At 46.4% G+C, this 17,159-nt stretch overlaps 2 protein-coding genes and 1 long non-coding RNA gene across 6 annotated transcripts; 1 reads left to right on the top strand and 2 right to left on the bottom strand.

The window, feature by feature from the left end:
* Positions 1-93: 93 nt before the first annotated feature.
* On the bottom strand, positions 94-2,549 carry LOC120689818 (reticulon-like protein B16). 3 transcript variants are annotated; one of them, XR_005681443.1, is made up of 6 exons: positions 2,212-2,544; positions 1,734-1,977; positions 1,017-1,197; positions 786-927; positions 638-707; positions 94-519 (listed from the first exon to the last, which is right to left on the bottom strand). XR_005681443.1 is itself a non-coding variant. In XM_039972234.1 (5 exons), exons 1-5 carry the CDS (start codon positions 2,336-2,338, stop codon positions 353-355), a joined length of 687 nt encoding a protein of 228 aa, XP_039828168.1. In that variant the 5' UTR covers positions 2,339-2,548; the 3' UTR covers positions 94-352. The 3 variants fall into 3 exon arrangements, 2 of the variants coding, with proteins under 2 accessions (XP_039828168.1, XP_039828169.1); XM_039972234.1 differs by lacking the exon at positions 1,734-1,977 and having other exon boundaries at positions 2,212-2,548; XM_039972235.1 differs by lacking the exons at positions 638-707; positions 1,734-1,977 and having other exon boundaries at positions 2,212-2,549.
* A 3,864-nt stretch (positions 2,550-6,413) lies between these two features.
* LOC120687747 lies at positions 6,414-7,059 on the bottom strand. Its single transcript, XR_005680824.1, has 2 exons — positions 6,756-7,059; positions 6,414-6,666 (listed from the first exon to the last, which is right to left on the bottom strand). It is a non-coding gene; the product is annotated as an uncharacterized LOC120687747 (long non-coding RNA).
* Positions 7,060-7,298: 239 nt separating this feature from the next.
* Positions 7,299-15,165, top strand: LOC120687745. 2 transcript variants are annotated; one of them, XM_039969775.1, is made up of 10 exons: positions 7,299-7,557; positions 10,193-10,378; positions 10,585-10,677; positions 10,870-11,052; positions 11,159-11,261; positions 11,358-11,543; positions 11,930-12,981; positions 13,261-14,201; positions 14,713-14,791; positions 14,856-15,165. In XM_039969775.1, exons 1-9 carry the CDS (start codon positions 7,357-7,359, stop codon positions 14,777-14,779), a joined length of 3,012 nt encoding a protein of 1,003 aa, XP_039825709.1. In that variant the 5' UTR covers positions 7,299-7,356; the 3' UTR covers positions 14,780-14,791; positions 14,856-15,165. The 2 variants fall into 2 exon arrangements, with proteins under 2 accessions (XP_039825709.1, XP_039825708.1); XM_039969774.1 differs by having other exon boundaries at positions 14,713-14,775; positions 14,856-15,081.
* The last annotated feature ends 1,994 nt before the right edge of the window (positions 15,166-17,159 follow it).

The following is a 17,159-nucleotide window of genomic DNA, read 5'->3' as shown; positions in this document are numbered from 1 at the left end:
TTTTGCAGTAGGTTACACAAGTCAGATGGCACAATATCATACGCCTTAGAAGTGGACATATCGTTCGCTGCGACCATCTGCTTCTGTACGAGATTATGCAAACCACTTCATTTCACATTCCAATGGTAACTGCTTGGGTTACACAACGACCTTTTGCCCAGTTTGTTGCAAAAAAGCTGACCGAAAGCTGTACAACTAGTTACAAATTTCTGCATGCTTTTCGTCACAAACCTTATTGCTCAAGAGTACATTGCAACGGTATCTACAGCAGGCTTTCTTTTCCTATTTTCCTAAATCTTTAGTTTCTCCCTGCTTATGGTAACAAAATTACTTGACTAGCTTCATTCAAGTATCAGTCTTCTTTATCTCTGATAAAGCTTCTCGGTAGTCTACTGATCACATTTTCGTCAACTATCTTGTACTGCCTTGATATGTTCCGGTGGACCATTCCCGCATACCTATCAACGTGCCCCTGGTATTTGTTGTACAATGCAGGTATTGTGACCAAAGCAATGGTTCCTGTCACGCAGCCATAGCAAAATTAGCACTGTAATCAGACAGACGAACCGAATACAAACATACAAGATTCAGCCTGTCCCCTTCGATACTGTAATCAGACAAACGGATACAAACATACCTACATAAGCAAGAGTGATAGAAGAGAAGAAATTGCCTAGTACAGATAATAGCCAAAGTACAAGCACAACCTGTGAAGAGAATTCTGTCTCAGCAACTACAGGAATACCAAATAATCAACAAGAATAAGCACATGCATGACAGCAAACCTGGAAAAAGAGCCGGAAGTCTTTGCCGAGAGTAATGTCATGCGCTATCATTAGCATGTTGTTGACTTTGACGCGGAATGAAGATGCAGCGTTGCTAACCATCTCCTCTGATAAAACTAACTCAGGTAGTGACCTAGGCTGCCTGAAAACAATTGACTAGTAAGAAAGCCAGTGAAAGGCAATTCCATCAAAGTTTGAAACAGACTGGAAGAATGGATTTGGGTTCCTTACCTATTTAGCAATCCAGCTATTTTAACCCTTAGGAACTGCACAATTATTAAGATGAGAAATATATCACAGCAGATAGTCAAGAATGACAGTCTGGACTTCTCAAACAACAACCATGCCAAAGTAGCACCAAATATAACACCAAATGTAACACGCCCTCGCCTCCATAAGATGATATCAGCAGCTGAAAAGCATGAATTACAATTAGCATGAATTAGACAAACAGATCACCTGTTGCACTTTATTAGGACATAGAAGTAGTATATATAGCATTTAAACATTCAAACCGAAATCAAGTGAAACCATATACATTTGTATCAACATCTTTGCACATTTTATCTATATATCATTGGCCAATTTACAGTTCTTCACTAATTATTGCTCACTCTAATTTTTGAGACTAGCATTCCTTCCAATGAAATGTAAAGATCTCTAGAACCCCGAATAAACTAGTGTTTTCTTCAGTTCTTTAGAGGTTCTCTCCATTTCTATGAGAAAAGAAAGGTTGGCCAATCTAGAAACATGTAGTGACAGGCAAGGACAAATCTCAATGCAGAAGAAATTCAAGAAAACATTCGATATCAGATCACTTGAAGCTAAGATGATCAACTGAGTGTAGGATCTGATGATAGAAATTGCCCGGCATCTGAGAACAAGTACAACCACCATGTATTTCACAACCTAGTAGGACCTGAAACTCAATATGTTGAGTGCTCTTACATTACTAATCTTTCATCTGAATGTGTTCCCCATTTCACCAATCAAGCATCAAGTCCAATTCAGTGCATAACAACCTGATTGAGTTCATAACAACCAGAATTTCAATCAAAACAGCGCGCTATTCTGATATTCCATGATTGCAAGTCCTGAAATCCACATCCCAACACAGTACCATAGCTTCCGAACCCCTATAATAGGCTATCACACCATTGCCTGTAGTCGCGCATGCTTTGGCTGTGCTAACCTGCAGCTGCAAATAGAAAACCTAAAATTGCCTGTATCACACCATTTCTTAAATTTGCAGGTGTAAATCCAACACCGTTGAGCACAAACACGACACTTGATCTAATCCAAAACGGCGAGACTGTATCCACATCGATATCCAATTCGACGCTGCTAATCGCACGGCCATAACAACAGGACGCAGAACGTAGCCCGGCCGGGTGTGGCACGGGGAGTTGGGGGAAGAACAGCGGACCTTTCCCGCCGCCGGCGATCTGGTGGACCGAGAACCTGTGCCCACCGGCGGTGCCTGAGCTGCAGGGGTCGGCGGAGCCCTCGATCCCGCCGTTGGCGGCGGCCTCCGCACCTCCGCCGGCGTCCATGCGGGAATCCAGGACTCGCTGGCGGAGTCGGAGACGGAGAGAGAGAGGGGAGACGACGCGAGACCGGTGCAGTGGAGGGAATACTCCGGAGAGGCCGTCAAGGGGTGGGGAAGGGAAGCGGTTCGATTCTTCTCCTCGCACGACGCGGCGGCGGTAGGACCGAAGCCGAACAAGGTCAGCACGAGTGCGCCGCCATTATTTATTTTTCCATCCCTTTCTTTCCGTTAATTAAGCTGGTTTTGTCATGATTGATCGTGCCGCTGGGTTATTAGCGGGCATGGACCTTTCGGCGGAGGGGCGCGGTGGTGGGCCGGATCGAGATCCAACGGCTGGCTCACTAGCTGGACGCACTGGGCCATCCTGGAGGAAAAGGGAAGGAACTGATGAGTGGAGTGATGACCCAGTGAGCCAACCGGCAGCAAGCTGCGCCGGATGTTATCCGCCGGGACAAATTTTGCTGGGTCAAAGTCAGGGCCCAATTCACTACGGCGATTTGCTAATCTTAAGCTTAAAGCCCACCTAGTATTTTGATGCTATCGCGGTCCATTTTTTTTTTTGAAATGATCGGTCCAAAATTAATATTCCATACGCATATAAAGTGTGATGCAATCCATCTTATTTAATTCAGGCTTCTTCACCCTGACGCCCGACGCCTGAGCCCCGAGGCTGGCAGAGTTCTGCCTCCTGCGTCCGCCATCACCGTTCACCTGCATCCAGTCAATAGTATTTTTCTCTCACACCAAACCAACACCAGCCACCAGCCAGCCAATAGTATTTTTCTCTCACAACAAATCAACACCAGCCACCAATCACAGCACAGCGAACAGAGTGATTGTGTCGAACTGCCGATGTCGATGTGCAGATGTGCTTCCGGAAGTCCGGAAAGTGTCGGTGTCCTGACCCGGCGGTCCGGACCCAACTAGTGATGATGCCGCGTGTTTCCTCGTCCCATATGTTGATGCAAGAGGCAACACAGTAACGCACGGGTTTATCCTAGTTCTAGCCGCGGGGCCGTACGTCCAGCAAAAGGGTGTGCGAGGGCACTGTATTATCTTGCACCGGAGGTGCCTGTAGTAGGGGGTACAGGCGAGGCGGAAGAGGGAGGGAAGCTCCCAAGTTTCTGCTAGAGGAGAAGTTGATTGAGGCGAATGACAATATCGGGTGCTCAGTGATGCTAAGTGTCGCGTAGTATCGAATGGATCTGATCGCGCGCGACGACCCCCTTAAAGGAAGCCCGCCTCCTCCTTTTATAGACACAAGGAGGGACGGTGTACATGCGCAGGGGATCGTAGAAGTCGTCGTCTTTCCCCCGAATCGCGGGGGTGCAGTGGTCGAGCACTGTGGGAACTACACTGTGGGGCATGGCATCGGACGTGGCAGTTGTCCTGGATATCGTCCTTGGTCTTGCGGAGATCGCGCCGGCGTCCTGCCAGCCCCCCAGCAGGCGGCGTGGTCGTCGTTGTAGGGTGTACCGTCTTCCAAATGTAGCGTGGCGGCGCTCCATGGGCCCTGCAGGCCAGGGTCTCGCATATATATGTGCGCCAGCGGTAGTGGGTCACGTGGAGGTCCCGGACCCCCTCGAGGGGGGAGGTCCGGGCCTCCAGCTGCTAGAGCTGAGCTCCCCTACTTGGGGGACACGTGGCGACACTGGACCCCTTTCCGAGCAGGGGACGGGTCCGGGGCCGTAGGTGTGGTGAGGTGGAGTCCGGACAGCAGGAGTTGGCAGAATAGTGACAAGAGCTATGCCGAGCACGTCTCGTACCGCGTCGCAGGTTCCCACAGTGTTGCTACAGCGTCCGGGATGGCGGAGCAGTGACCGGAGTTGGCGGACGGGACTCCGGTCACAGCCACTGTGGGCAATGGCGGCCTGACGTCATCTGTCCTGGGCACTATGGAGGAGTGGTTGGCATTTAATGCCTCCGTACGACGGGCGGGTGAGCGGAAGGGCCGTTTGTCTTTTTCGTCGAGGGGTGGCCTCGAGCGAAACGGAGACGATTCGCCCTGCCCGAGGGTAGGGTCGCTACCCTCGAGTGAGGCGGAGACGCAGGGCATGGTCGAGGGCCTTGATGGGAGCCCTCGAGCGAGACGGAGATCACCCCGCGGGTCCGAGGGGGGTGCGGATGGACCGCAAGCTGAGCTTCTTTGAGTCCTTTCCTTTTTTCCAGATTGGAAGAAGGCCGTAGCCCTTCGTGGGCTCAGTTGTCTAATATGTATTTGCGTTTTTAGAGTGATTTTAGTACCCCGATTAGGGTGTCCCTAATCGTGGTCCCCGACAGAAAGCGCATCCGAGTCCACAAGCCCTCTGACAAAGCTCGCCACCGTGCTCAAACTGATTGACCTTGTTCTTATTTAGTTGCATAATTTAAAATTCCAAATTTTTTTCCGATACCTGCATGAAGACTTAAATTTAGACGAAATAAAAAACGCATTGCACAATTTGCCTGTAAATCGCGAGACGAATCTAATGAACCTAATTATGCCATAATTAGACGCTAAATCACTACAGTAATGTTACAGTAATCAACCTCTAATGACGGATTAACTAGTCTTATTAGATTCGTCTCGCGATTTACATACGAGTTCTGTAATTAATTTTGTGATTAGTTTATATTTAGTATTTCAAATATTGAAAAATTCTCTTTTGATTAGTTTATATTTAGTATTTCAAATGTAGAAAAATTCTCTTTCAAAAACTTTATATCCTGCAACTAAACTAGGCCCTTAGGAAAAACACACCATGTTCTGGCAAACAGGTGAGCTGGAAATAGTGTGAAATACGCAGGCCTATTTGGCGAGACACGGGTATTCTTGCTTCGCTGTCTCCCTTGTCGGTTTCCGGACTCCGGAGGAGCTGATAAGGACGGGGCCGTTCGGCAGTTAGTGCTCCAACGGAAACCACCGCGCGTCCACGCCTCTCGCATCGCCGTCATCCGCCGCCGCGAGCCGCGAAGAGGGCGTGAGCGTGAGCGTGAAGAGACGGCCGCACCGAGCGCCACGCACGCGCCGCCGCCGAGAGGGAAATGATCAGAGGATGGACGGACGGATGGTCCCTGCGGCCTTTCCTGGCACTCGGGAGTCGGGACTCGGGAACGCCTTTCTTGACTGTTTCCTGGCTTCCTCCGATGCCTTTGGCCGCGGGCTCTTCCCTCCCCAGCCCGGCGGCGGCGGAGGGAATCGGGATCGCGACACGCCAGCGCGGGAGACTGGACATCGCGGCTCGCGAGGCGGACGGCGTTCTCGGCCGCGCGCCGCGCCCAGAGCGCGCAGGCCGGCGGCGGAATGGCGGCTGGCCTGCCCTGGTCGCGGCGACGACTTGGCCGAGCGGAACAAAAGGAAATGAAGTACGTGCGGACAAGCCGCGGACACGTTGTTCCGTCGGTGATGGGAGCCGTCGCACGCAACTTCCGCCGGCGGCGCTCGTCGAGTTCCCTTCCTGCGGTCAGCGGCGCTCGGCAATTGTTCCGACAAAGACAAAGTCCCGTGGCGGATCGATATCGCGTTCGATCATCATCGTCACAAGCGCAGTCGCCGCCGTCCAGGACTTCAGTTAGACACAAGCGCCGCGGCCTGGTCCCGGCTTCCTAATTGGGCACGCAAAGTTTTCACCGCGTCTTGGTAGGGTGAACTCGGACCGGGCCCACCCAGCCACGCCAGCCAGAAGTCGGAACTGGAATTGTTGTGTGCGGTCGGAACCGAGCAGCACTAATCCCATGTGCGGTTTTAACCGAACCATCCCGTCCGTAGTCAAAGTGTCCGCTGCGTGCCATGCAGTCGAGGTGCCGGCGACCCGGCGTGCCGCCCCACTCCCCAGTCCCCCTCCCCCACAACCTCACAGCATGGCTAATGGTTTAGCCAGCTGGCTAAATGCTACAGCCATGTCACATTAAGCTATCTACGCAGCCAGTTAGTATAATAGGGCTGGCTATTATGTTGGCTAAGAGAAGCTGTAGCATTTAAGAGCAAACATTTAATGATAGTACGTAGATACAATCTGCTGTGATCAAGATCTTTGTGGCCATGCATAAAACAACACAATACAAAAACCGCAGTTGCTCATCCAGGCACCATCCGGATATATCAAACACATCAGATTTAGAAAACATGGTTCATATTAACTAGTAGATACCATTCTTGCAGATATCACCATGACACCAACAATAAGCATTACAATAGTCTTAGCAAATAAATTAAACAACAGTGGTACTAAATAAATTCTTAGGCAACACAAGATACTAATTATTGATCTAAACAACGACGACAAAAGACACAGCCTTGCTTGGATCTTGGGTAGAAACGGACAGCCAAATTGTTTCATAACACCAGCAACACTGCAAGTTGAAAAGTGAAAAACTCAGTAAACCTGGAACAAAAATCTTCGTGGCATGAATATAACAAGTTCTGTTAGAGAACTTATTACCTGTAAAGAACACTAGTAGCACCACCAGCAATGACCACATCATGGAAGGTACTGAAATAACTCAGGCGGCGGCACGCCGGCCCGGGCCCACCCCGCAGGGAGGAAAGCCGCGGCCCACGGCCCGAGTCAGGGCGCGCGCGAGCCGCCACGACGACGGTTTCCGCGGGGCACCACCTCTGGCCCCATCCCCACCTCGGCGACGCGCGCAGGCAGGCTCGGCGACGCGCGCACTCCACTCTCGCCTATAAAATCCAGGATCCAGATAGGGACGGCCGCCAGGGCCTGCCCCACCACCGCCTCCCCCTCCGCGTCCACACCCGCAGGTTTCCTGTTCCTTCCCCTCCCCACCCTCCTTCCGCGCGCGCCCGACGCGGGGCACTCGCCTACCTACCCAGCCGGCCAGCCCACCACACCCCCCGGAGACCCGAGCACCGCCCTAGCACTCGTAACGGCTCGGCGAAAACCCCCAGGGACGCGGTAGGGACCGACGGAAAATCCCCCCCCCCCCCCCCCCCCGCGCGCTCCCTGCCCCCCCCTTTCCGTTTCGTTTCCACGATTCCGGATGGCCGCCGCCGCGAGGTAGCGGGCGGCGACTCCCCGGATGGCGGCGGGAGGGAGGGGGGCTCTGGCGCAAGCGCCGGCGCCGGCGCCGGAGGCGGTGCCGGCGGCCGGCGCGGCGGCGGCGGGGGCCGCGGCGGACGAGGTGGTGCGCCGCGTGCGGCCCACGGAGGCCTCCGAGCGCCGCCGCGCGGAGGTCGTCGACTACGCGCGGAGGCTCGTCGGCTCCGCGCTCGGCTGCGAGGTGCGTGCGTCGTCCTCCCGGCAGTGCGGTGCGGCTGCGGCCGTCACCGTGCGCGCGCGCGGCGCCGGACCTGCCGTGTTTGTCTGTTCTCGTGTTTTCGCCTTTTCGGGTATTCGTTGTGGGTGCTCTGATTTGGCGGATAATTAGTACACTCTCCCGTGATGCCACCCTGACATGTCTCGGGATTCTCCTTTTGTCTGCTTGACCTGTTTAGTTCTTTAAATGTAAACGTAAAAACGTCGTAAACGCATTATTTTACAATAGAATCTTGCTAATTTGAAGCACTAAATAAAGTCTATTTACAAAACTTTTTGCATGGATGGCCTGTAAATCGCGAGACGAATCTAATGAGCCTACTTAATCCATGATTGCAACAGTGATGCTACAGTAATCGCCCGCTAATTATTGATTAAACATGTATTAATTAGCATCATTAGATTCGTCTCGCGATTTACAACCCATCTATACAAAAAGTTTTGCAAATATACTTCATTTAGTACTTCAAATGACCAAGATTCCTTTGCAATTTTTTTTTACAAAATGAAACAGACCCTTAGCTCCATTCGGAGCCGTTTTGTTAGTTTAACCTTCGTTTTCTCTTGCTTACCAGTTTAGTTTTGGTTTGTTTAGTCTTCCATCGCTTTCCAAGGGATTTGACGCGATAACTTTCACGAGGGGATTAACTTTGATTATTCTGTTGGCTCGTACGGATCGGGATTAGCTCGTCAACTACTATAGGGTTCACAAGGGGATTAGCCTTTGATTATTCTGTTCAATTCGTACGGATCAGGATTCACTATCTGCTCGCGGCGGGTCGTTATTGTTCAGCTTCGTTTTTTTAAATAAATTATGTTGTGCTGACATTTACGGTGCGAATTCGGGATCTTTTTTTTTTTGATAACTGGGACCATTTCTGTTGTCATGAGCATTGGAATTGTTGAGTACCTTTCTGTCAGTCTGTGACTGAGGTGTGAGCTGATCTGTGCCTTATGTACACGTTCCTGTCCGACATCCTTTTCTTGAGCAAAAATAAGGACACGTTTCTGTGCTGTTGATTAGAGGGTTTCGTGAAGCATCCAAAAGATCCTTTTGTGTCTGTGCACGAGCATTACGTCGGACGGAAAGGCGCGATATGCTGTAGGAAAAACAATTTCTATCTGGCAAGTTGCCTATGGGAGAAAGTTTAAACAAACTTTTCTATCTTAGCAGAAAGAAAAAGAAGTAAACAAAAAAGAAATGGTTGTAATCATGGTTTAATTTCAGTTTCTGCCCGTGATGGTCTGCTTTACTAGCTGGCAGCAGTGTCGGCTTCGGGGGTGTTTAGTTGTCAAAAAAAAGTTTGCGCACTATCCGTCACATCAAATTTTCGGACACATGTATAGAGCATTAAATGTAGTTGAAAAAAATAATTAATTACATAATCTAACTGATTCCTACAAGATGAATCTAATGACACTAATTAATTTATGATTGAATATTAATTGTCAAATAACAACGAAATATGCTACAGTAGTCCAATCCAAACTTTTTCACCAACTAAACACCCTCCAAACTTTTTCACCAACTAAACACCGCCTTCGAGCTGTGCATATCCAACCACCCATCCATCCATGTTGACTCATCCACGTGGAATTTACTGAATAGTTTGGCAATTGAGGAATGCTGTTGTGGAATCTTCCTGGCAGGGTGACTCTGCGGTAGAGGATTTGACACAGACGGACTGAGACTTTCCTTGCACCGACAGCTGCCTGCCAACTTCCTGCTTTCAATTCTGCACCATGTACCTAGAGCTGTAGAGCCCATTGTTGGAACACAGTTTCATTGTTATTTTACTCGTTGTGTTCGCATGGCTTGTCAGCCAAACAGCCAGCAGTACTGTTCTCTCATACTAAATCAGCACCGGTCCTGATTGAAGTTCAGTAGGTACGCTGTTTGATGAGTCGTACTTTAAGGTTTGCACATTTATATATGTGGAAGTTCTTAGCATCTCACCCGCAGATGGTAGATCTTGAAAGCTGGTCCTTATTTGTTGCTATTCTGCCAATCACTTCTAATGCGTATGTGATGCACACCTTTATAACTGGATTTCCTCACAATGTGTGGCTGCTGTAGCATGCAGCCATTAGCCCTAGATTTGGAGGCTTGGAGCCATGTTATGGTGCTTCTTCATAGCATTCTCAACGTCAATAATTACGGGTTTGCTCCTTGAGAAAAATTGGCATTGTGGAGATAAATCTTTGCTGAATTACCATATGTGACTGTTATTGGGAGACAAGTGTGCTCGGTAGAGTCAAATAATGAACATTACGAGATGCCTAGTGGCATTCTACCATTTCTTTACCATATTTGTTGTCTGAAGAATAGCCAGTTTATAACTTTATATTAATAGCAAATCATTTCTTCATGAAATGTCTTGTTGAAGACCTGGAAATAATTCAACTTTCAAACTATCTTCTTGGAGATGCTAGTTATAGCTATAGTCTTTATCTCAAGTAATGCAAGTTTTGGTTTTGGCTTCCATTAACCATTTTGTTATTGATAGAATGTCTTTCTATCTCGTGTAGATCTGTTCTGTGTCGAACCTATTGGCACCTTGGTTTATGATTGACTATCACTGTTTTACTGTATTGCTCAGGTTCTTGCATTTGGATCGGTTCCACTTAAGACTTATCTTCCTGATGGGGATATCGATCTAACTGTAATTGGAAATACATCTTATGATAGTACTTTGGTTAATGATGTTTCCTGCATCCTTGAGTCAGAGGAGCAGAACAGTGATGCTGAATTTGTAGTGAAGGACTTGGAACAAATCAATGCTGAGGTTCATTCTCCTGTACACACTTCCTGTACATTCCTAGTCATTTTGGATGATGGTTTATGCAATCTCTGATGTCGTAGTCTGATCACTTCGCATTTCCGCTTCTTCTCATTTAATAAATTCTTATGCATGTGGAGTTCATCTTCCTCTGACATGTTATTTATTGTTTTGCACACCAATCTGATTATCTGAAATGTATGTCCATCCAGGTCAGGCTCATTAAATGCACTATTGGAAATATTATAGTTGATATCTCATTCAATCAAACTGGCGGGATCTGCGCACTCTGCTTCCTTGAGCTGGTGATTATTGCAGTTTATTGTGTGAAATCGTAGTTCAAACATATACACTGTTCTACTTCAAAGCCTTTCCTGTTATTTAGGCACTTAGCTTGTTGAATGTGTAGGTTGCTCAACATTGGTTTTCATGCTGTCTAGGTGTACTTTAAGTTTGTTATCGTACCAAGTCGTTGTAAATAATGATTCCTTCTTCAGGTCGATCGTAAAGTTGGTAAGAACCATCTAGTTAAAAGGAGCATCATATTGATCAAGGCATGGTGCTATTATGAAAGTCGCCTACTAGGAGCTCAACATGGACTAATATCCACATATGCGCTGGAAGTACTTATCCTTTACATATTCAATCTATTTCACAAATCTCTCCACAGCCCTCTGGAGGTATGTCTTGGAAGAATTTACTTGTTTCAGATATTGAAGACATAGTTGCTCTTTTGGATAATAAAAAGCTCACATGTTTGCCATCTCCCTGTGTTTTTATTAATAGGTTCTTTATAGGTTTCTGGAATATTTTAGCAAGTTTGACTGGGACAATTATTGCATAAGTTTAAATGGCCCTATTGCTTTGTCATCATTGCCAAACTTAATTGGTGGGCTACCTTGCAATCTTTTCATTTCTTTCATTGTCAGAGTAATCACCCGATGCCTATTATCTGAATTAACTCTAAAATTTATCCTGCTTGCAGTTGAAGCTACAGTTACACGTACTGAGGACTTACTGTTTGACAAAGAGTTCCTTAGGAGCTCAGTGGATAAAGCAACTGTACCTCCAAGAAATTCTGATGCATGCTATACAAGATTTCGTCCAAAACATCTGAACATAATTGATCCACTGAAGGAGTGCAACAATCTTGGCAGAAGTGTGAACAGAGGTCTGAACTAACCCAAGATATGTCTATAACTCTTATAAGTAATCCTCTACAACTAGAGATGATCCTAATCATTCTGGGTGATTGGATCGACCCAAAAATTTGATGAAATGAATTAGAATGGCATTCCATGTAATTAGGAGAAATGATCTAGAATTGAATGCCATCGTAATTAATTAGCTGACCCAAAAAATACCATTGGGGTACACTTGCATCCTTATTCAACATCTTCCTGCCCTCAAAAATTACAAAGCGCATAAGCTTGCTCGGGCATCATAATTTTATATGCTGTGCTGCTGTCTGTATGCAATAATTGCATAAACCCATGCATAGCTATCTTCATGTTTGCAGTACCTCATCTGCTAACTTAGAATGATGATTTTGTGCAGCTAGCTTTCATCGTATTCGAACAGCTTTCTTATATGGTGCTCGAAATCTTGGCCATATCCTCATGTTACCACCAGAAGCTATTCCTGATGAAATTTACGGTTTTTTCAAAACCACTTTGGGAAGGAATGGAAGAGGAGTAAGACCTGATACTAGCAGCAATGGTGCATTTCATGCTTCCTTTGGTACTGGTGAGGCTCTTTTAGAAGATATATATAGTATGAAGATCTCTTACAATGAACAGCATGAGAACACAACTTCTTATCATCTTTCAAAGAGCTTGGGTGATAAGAACTTACATGTTGGAAAGAATGGACCTACACATTTGAATAGTTCTTTTCCAAGGGTCCACAACACTGCATTAAGTAATGGTTTAGGTACAAGGTCATCCAATTCTGTCCATCGTGCACCCAAACAAAATTCATCATTTTACCAAGGTAACGGTCATGCTGGCACTAGAAATTGTTACTCCGACCATGAAGTGGAGCAGGTATGTCACTGTACTGCCAAAGCCTTCCACATGGATGATAGGCCATCAATACAGTCACAAGTTCCTGTGGAAAAACAACATCTTCCTCCTCTGCCATTGAGCTTGCCTGATCTATCAGGGGATTTGGATTCACAATTTAGATGCCTGCGCCAAGTTCAGTACCACCTCGAATACTTGTTTGATGGGTTTTTGCAGTCTGTTCTCAAAGCATCTTCTGCTGATATGTTTCACATTCCTGCCCATAGTATATTGTTCAACAAGGATGCAGGACTGCCAAGGCTACTATTGCCTTCATCTGCTAAAAGCAATGGATGGAATACGTCTCCTGTTTTTTGTTCTCAGAGCACGGAATGTGTTTCACAGCATTTACAGAATGAGAACCCGTTGGACAGGACTTGCCAGCAGAATGTTTCATTGCCCTCTGGAACAAATTTTTCATCCAACGGACTCTCACCATCTTCTCCTTATGCTGATTCAGAGGTTTCTTCGGTTTCATGGTGTTATAGCTCTGAGGATAGTGCTGAGATGCATGGAAGCGGAACAGACATGCACTTTTCAATAAAGGTATGGAGATGCTTGCCAATATCTTATATTTCGTCTGTGTAGCTACTAGAAATTTGATATTCTTTTTTTTTCACAACCTGGGTTATGTTTTTATTAGAGCTTGTTATAGTTTCAAGAAAAAAAAAAGTTGGTCCAGTTTGACCATTTTCATTGTTACTGCCCATTGTAACTTCAGTCGAACCAGTTAGCTTGCAAAACATTTATTGGACACTTATCATAGAAAATTTACCTGTTAATATACTAAGATTAAAATGTAATTTTCCATTTGTTGTATTTCAGAGATGTGATATTCACAAGGAGCAATTGGCATCTATGAGAGAGAATGGGAAAACACTGTCAAATCAACCAGTGAGGTTTGAAAGCAACCACAGCTCAGGCACAGGTGCAAGATTTGTGTCTCACAGGGAGCAAGTTGCACTAGACGCTAGAACCAAGGAACTAGCAATAGGTCAAGCATTGAAGATACAAGGATACATTCGATCGGATAGGAAAATTGTTGAAAAGCTCAATTTTCATACTCAGAAGAAATTTGTCCGACACGAAGATGAAGCAAGGCATGTACCAAAGTACTGCCAGGATTTATGCTCGAGCAAGAGCTTTTTGCAAAAGCAATATGATACTGAGTCTACACGAGCTCCTAGTGCAATGAATCAGATGCCAAAACATCAATCATTTAACATTCCAAATACTACAGAGTGTGCTGGAGCTAGCCTATGCAAGAACTTGCCCATAAAGCAGAGCTTTGGCACTAGCAAAGAGCATGAGATATTTGACTGGCCGACAAAGCAAAGACCGATTTGCAAGCCATTGAATCTGGAAAACAGACGAAGTGGCTGGGATTGCTCAAAGAAGATATCAGCTGGAAAACAAAATTGTTATAACCACAAAGAGCACCTGCCTTTCGTAGGAGGCACAGGGGACATGACATGTAGCAAAGCAGTAAGCTCTCCAAATGGTTTAGAAAGGGAGGTTAATTCAAACAATCTCGTTGAAAATGGAAGTCGCCTAAGGCCACTGCTGCCAGAGGTGTTACTTTCTTGTCATAACATCAATAGCCAAGAGATGCCTGTTGCAAATGGTCAACCATTGGAGACTATTGAGTTTGGATCCTTGGGCCCTTTTGCATTGAAATCAAACAGAACTACTAACACACAAACTGGCATTACAGATGTCCCTCCATTGGTGTTACGGAGGTATAGGGCTGCCACAACCGAAAACAGGTAATTTGGTAGTAGTAGTTCATAGCTTTGAATTATGTAAACTACAGATTACATATTACATTCCTGCAGCTGCAAGTGTATCCTAGCCATTAAATGCAAGATAAATGACTGGTGAAGTATCTGTATTTATGTTCTAATTGGGAGTTAGGGACCTTTTTAGGAAAGGGAGTATAGAGACTTTGGGCCTGTTTGGATGTGCTAAGATTGAGTGCTTAACTTTAGCACATATTAGTACTCATATCCCATGATAAAATTTGAGTCTTGGTTGAAGTTTAGCCCACCCCATTACCAATTCTATTTGGATGAGCTAGTGCTAAAGTTGAGCACATTTGGACATTAGCACCTGGATCCAAACACCCTCTGTCATGGAGTACCAATAGGTTTGTGTATTAGTGAAATATACCATACTATGAGGCTGAAGTTCATGCGCTTTACTCTAGAATGTTATGAATCAGTACAGGTCTCATTTCTGTATGAAGCTTTGAATATTTGACTTATGCATCTGTTTCAGGCCACCAGGATCTTGCAAAGTGGGCGATGAAGATGAATTCCCACCTCTTAGTGCTGGGATCCGGTGAGAACTTACATAGGTACAGACGAATACAACTGATCATAGAGTTAGCGAAAGGAGCTGACCAGTTGAGCTTTGTGCAGAATTTTCATGGGAGCATAGAGGATTGCGAGTGGCATAGTATACTCCCTTGTAAAATTTCGTTGATACCTTCTCTTTCTCTCTCCCTCCCTCCCTCCCTCCCTCTACCCCTTTTTCTTACTTTTATGTCAATAGTTACACCGGAGAACGTTTATACAGTTGTGCTCAGTACAGCTTAGCAGGATAAAAAATCAGGTAAAAGTACTTAGAGTTAGGTTTAGCGCACTACTTGTGATGTTGGTTTGTTGCATTTACTTTTTTTTTTTGCTTCAGCTTACTCTCTCCTCTCAAAAAGAATGCAATTCTTGTTTATTGAGGAGTCAAATAATTTCAAGTTTGATCAAACTATACAAAAATTACTAACATTTATATCTCTACATGATTAATCCTTTATAATATAAATATTATTACTATTCTATATAAATTTGCTTAAACTTGAAAATTGTTTGATTTTTCGGGGAGCGAGACTTAAACATTCTTTTTGGGAGGGTCACAGTGATGTAACACTTTGTACCTGCCATAAAGATGACGATAAAATGTGAAGGCATGCCAACAGCTGGTCCGAAATTCTGACATCAGAAATGCCCACTCTGCTCGTACTGGCTCTCCCCTGAGGCCCTGACATCAAGAACAATCTTTTGTCCAAAAAAAAATCCTCCGCCCTCTCCGGGTGCGGGGCCGCTATCGTTTTCGGTTTCCCCTTGGGTCGTACTGGTAGTGGTGGCAGCTGCCGAAAGGCAGAGCTGCAGTGAGCCGTTTCACTCTGACAGTCGGACGTCTGATCGGCCTGCGGGCAGCAGCTGCCGACCGAAAGGTTTCAGCAGCGGTGCAGCTGCAGCCCAACGTTTCACCAATCTAGAAACTCTGACGGTCTGTCCAATCAGACGTTGAAATCATTGTAACATTTTCCGGTTGCTGTTGTTTTTTTTAAAACTAGGGCAGGAGGACTACCATATCATATAAGGAGATGAGAAAGTCAAAGTCTTACAAAGTTGTGATTACATAAAAGTTAATTAACTCAAAACTCTTAGCGCTACTTAACATTGAAAACTAAGATACAAACGGGGCACCACATGCCCGGGATCATAGGTTTACTTCCTCCTTGATGAGTTGCAGCACCATCCTTGGATCAGCAATTTTACCTTCAAAAATTCTCCTCTTTCTCTCGTTCCAAAGGTTCCACGCCCTTTCTTCTCCCCAGCTTTGGCTGCTGGGTTATAGCTTCACACCACCATTCCTCATATCCTCGATCGGAAGTGCTGAGACAGACACAACACCTAACCAATTGCTGACCAGCCCCCAAACTTCTACAGGAAACGGGCAGAGATTCTCGGTTGTTTCTCCTCAGCCTCCTCCATCACCGATCCCTCTCAACCCTCTGTTTTTGGGTGGGTGTTGCCACTTTAGCTTAGGGTGGCTCCCACTTGATATTCTCACCTAAACGACTGCGGCTTCATGCACTTGTCTATGAAACTTCATGAGTCATGACCTTAGGCTGCTCCACTTGATGTAAGATTACCTCCACTTGGTCGTTGGGTTCCCTTATCTAGCCTGGCTAAACTTGCTTTTCTTCTTAATTGATCTGGCAGAGCTCCTGTTTTTTTTCATATTAGTGCTAAGAGCTCGTGTCTTGTTCTCCAAAGAGGAAAAAGAAAAGCTGCTCCTATGCTTCAATATGATACCCAAGCTTGCTCTAACGCTTGATTCTCAAGAAAAGGAAAAACAAAAGGAATTGAAGTAGAATGGAAGTAGGATGTCTTGTGGCGGCACACTAGAAGCTTGTCCCCATGTACTCTTCTCATGGAGCCCGTATCCAAACACCGAAAGCCCAGTACAGTCACTGTGCCACTGATCACAGCTCGGTACAGATCAGTGAGCTAGCTCCTTGCTTTTCCTCAGCACTGTTACTACTGCGAGGACAAGCAGTGGAGCGCAATCCACCGGGCCCCCATCAAAAGCTTCTTTTATAGCTCGCTCTAGGCGCCACGGTGCAGCTTTCGTCCAAGGCTTTATCTAATGTTTTCTTCGCATGCCCTGCTTCTCTCTGAATCAAAAGGTCACCTTTTGCCTCGTCGCTGCCACAACGCGGACCAGCGATGCGCAAGGGACGGTGGCACTGGCATGGCATGGCCGGATGGCCCTGCCGGCTGCCGCGGTGGTAGGGATCCCAATTCCCATCGCCTTTCCGCCTTCCTCGCCTGGCAGGATGGCCAGGGGCGTGCGCGATCGCAGCTGAAAGCTTCGTCCTCCGATCCGCCCTGGGGTGGCTGACAGCGCGGTCCTGCGCGGCGTAGGGATGGTCTCCG

The sequence above is a fragment of the Panicum virgatum genome, chromosome 9N, assembly GCF_016808335.1.
Source record: "Panicum virgatum strain AP13 chromosome 9N, P.virgatum_v5, whole genome shotgun sequence".
Taxonomy (NCBI): Eukaryota; Viridiplantae; Streptophyta; class Magnoliopsida; order Poales; family Poaceae; genus Panicum; species Panicum virgatum.
The sequence above is the reverse complement of the archived record's forward strand: the minus strand, read 5'-3'. Positions and strand labels throughout refer to the sequence as shown.